Consider the following 2,326-nt stretch of genomic DNA (forward strand, 5'->3'; position numbering starts at 1 on the left):
GATTTTTCTTCTGCACAACTAAACTGCTGATTGCTTACCGCTTAGCACAGCATTCTTCTGCTGGGAACCCGTCACATCATTGCCGTCGCTCACTCAGTTAAGCCTCACCCCTCCTTCTCACTTCCACACTTTGGCTCCAGTGCATCTTTCTAGACACCACCCAGTGCTGTTAGTCTAGTCCAGGGGCTGCTTACCAAATATCCTCCCACTCATCATATCACACCTCCTCCCTCTATCCCCCTAAGAAAACGTCTCCCCAGTTGATGCCTCCTTCCTTCTGGATCCCTTCTTGACTTTTTCACCCCATGATGTCTTTTTCCTCTCCATTTTAAAGGCCATTTTCTACAATGTATTCACTCTTTTTGGTATGTTAATAGGCAGGCTATATGGCCCAGTGCATAGTCTGAAATCAGACAAACCTGGATCGTTACATTACCATCAAAAATAAATAAATAAATACCAAACACTAGCTGAGATTGGATATGTTTGGGAAACACTAAGCTAAATAAAAATAACCCAAGCTTTTTTATTTGTTTTGTTTATAGTTACAACACTTCCCAGAGCCCTTAAAAAGCTAATATACACTGTGACTTTTCAAGGCACTGATACCTTATGTATCTTGTCTTGAATTTATTTGACCCACAAAATCTTTTTAAAAACCGATCATCTCCAGCCAGTACCATTTCTTGGAACACACTTTGGGAAAGGGTAAAAGTTGTCATAGAATTTTTGCATGTATGACTTTTATAGTACTATATGTATTCTTCATCTTATTATAGCTATTTGTGTATTTATCTTACACATTTTCCCACTTCAGCTTTAGCATAAGATCATGAAAATAACAGGGACTTGTTCAGTTGAACACTCACAGACTTTTAGTGAAGGTTCATGGTCTGGAATAATATTTGGTAACTGGAGAAAGTTTGTTTGCATCTACTTTCAGAGGCTGTTTTGAAGTCTTTTTATACCCTAGTCTTCTGGACTACCTTTTAGGCTGGGAAAATTATCTTGATGCTGGGCAGAAAGCCCTTGTTAACATGGGGCTAAATACATTTTCTCTGTAAATCACTTTATTGGAGGAACAGTATAACAGAGGAGTATAAAGGTGGAGGTGCATTTGAAGGGTAAGAAAGCAGGAGACAGCTGACTCTGGATCCTGGCACACCATGGGTGGTGGGGGAGGCTGCCTGTGGCTTAGTTCTGATTATTTTCATTTCCAAGGGTGTGCTTGTCAAAAAGGTACTCTGCCAGGCCACAATCTGGGGCCCCCATCTTAATCAAGTTGTGCACGTGGTCACCTAGTTCTTTGATAGACTTCACCTGCTCATTTAGATAGTGGGTTTCCAGGAAGTCGCACAAATGGGGGTCACCTTTGGCTGAGACCAGAGTGTGCAACTCCAGCAATGAGTGGTTCACATTCTTTTCCAAGAGCAGAGCACATTTCATGGCATTCAGACCACTTTCCCAGTTGTCCCGGCGGGGTTTCTTGATATCCTGCAGGTGGATCCTACCTCCCCGCTGGTTCTGCAGCCTCATCAGCTTCTCCGCGTGTTCCGTCTCCTCCCGGGACTGGCGAAGGAAATACCTGGCGAAGTTGTGCAAGGCCACGTCATCTCGGGAGAAGTAGTAGGCCATGGACAAGTACACGTAGGACGCATAGAGCTCGAGGTTGATCTGACGGTTGATGGCCGCCTCTGTTTCCGGGTGGAAGTTCTGGCGCACCCGGGAAGGGGCAGAGGAGGACCCAGCCGAGTCCCTGGAGGAGGCGTCTGCGGACAACAGGCGGCGTGGGGCGGCGGGCCAGGGGCCTGAGGGGCGCGGCCGGAGCGTGAAGCCACCACGCGCGCTGCGCAGGGCCACCAGCGAAGGGCTGATATGCTTGGAGAGGAACAAGAAGCCGGACAGCATGGCTCCTCCCCTTCGGAGAGGGGAAACTGAGTCCAGATTGGCTCAGCGCGCGTCGGGCACAGGAGCGTCAGGTCTGAATCAGAACCAGGCCCTAGGCGACGGCGACTGCGTCACACGCCCCTTCCCTTCCAGAGGCGCCCGGTTCCTCGCGGTTGGCAGCCGGGGGCGCGCGCCTGTCTCGGTTGGGCACAGACAGATGACAGTTACACAACTCTCTTTATCCAAATCTTCCTCCATCATGGAAGCAAGATTTCTGCTCTTGGGAGTTTGTAATTTATTATTTCACCTAAGTGAAAAATGCTTCCAAAAAAACCCAAAAAAACAAAATGGGCACTGTGACTTGCAAAAGGAAGGACTGAGCCAAGCCACACTTGCCCTCCCTCCCCGACCTTTCTCTGTCCAAGGACTAAGGGATGGG

At 48.1% G+C, this 2,326-nt stretch overlaps 1 protein-coding gene across 1 annotated transcript; it reads right to left on the bottom strand.

Moving 5' to 3' along the window:
* Positions 1 to 1,194: 1,194 nt before the first annotated feature.
* FTMT (ferritin mitochondrial) lies at positions 1,195 to 1,908 on the bottom strand (the record flags this gene model as incomplete). Its single annotated transcript, XM_081053415.1, has 1 exon — positions 1,195 to 1,908. The coding sequence occupies one exon, from the start codon at positions 1,906 to 1,908 to the stop codon at positions 1,195 to 1,197; it is 714 nt and encodes a 237-aa protein (XP_080909541.1).
* Positions 1,909 to 2,326: the final 418 nt, after the last annotated feature.

The sequence above is a fragment of the Rhinolophus hipposideros genome, assembly GCF_964194185.1.
Source record: "Rhinolophus hipposideros genome assembly, chromosome: 7".
Taxonomy (NCBI): Eukaryota; Metazoa; Chordata; class Mammalia; order Chiroptera; family Rhinolophidae; genus Rhinolophus; species Rhinolophus hipposideros.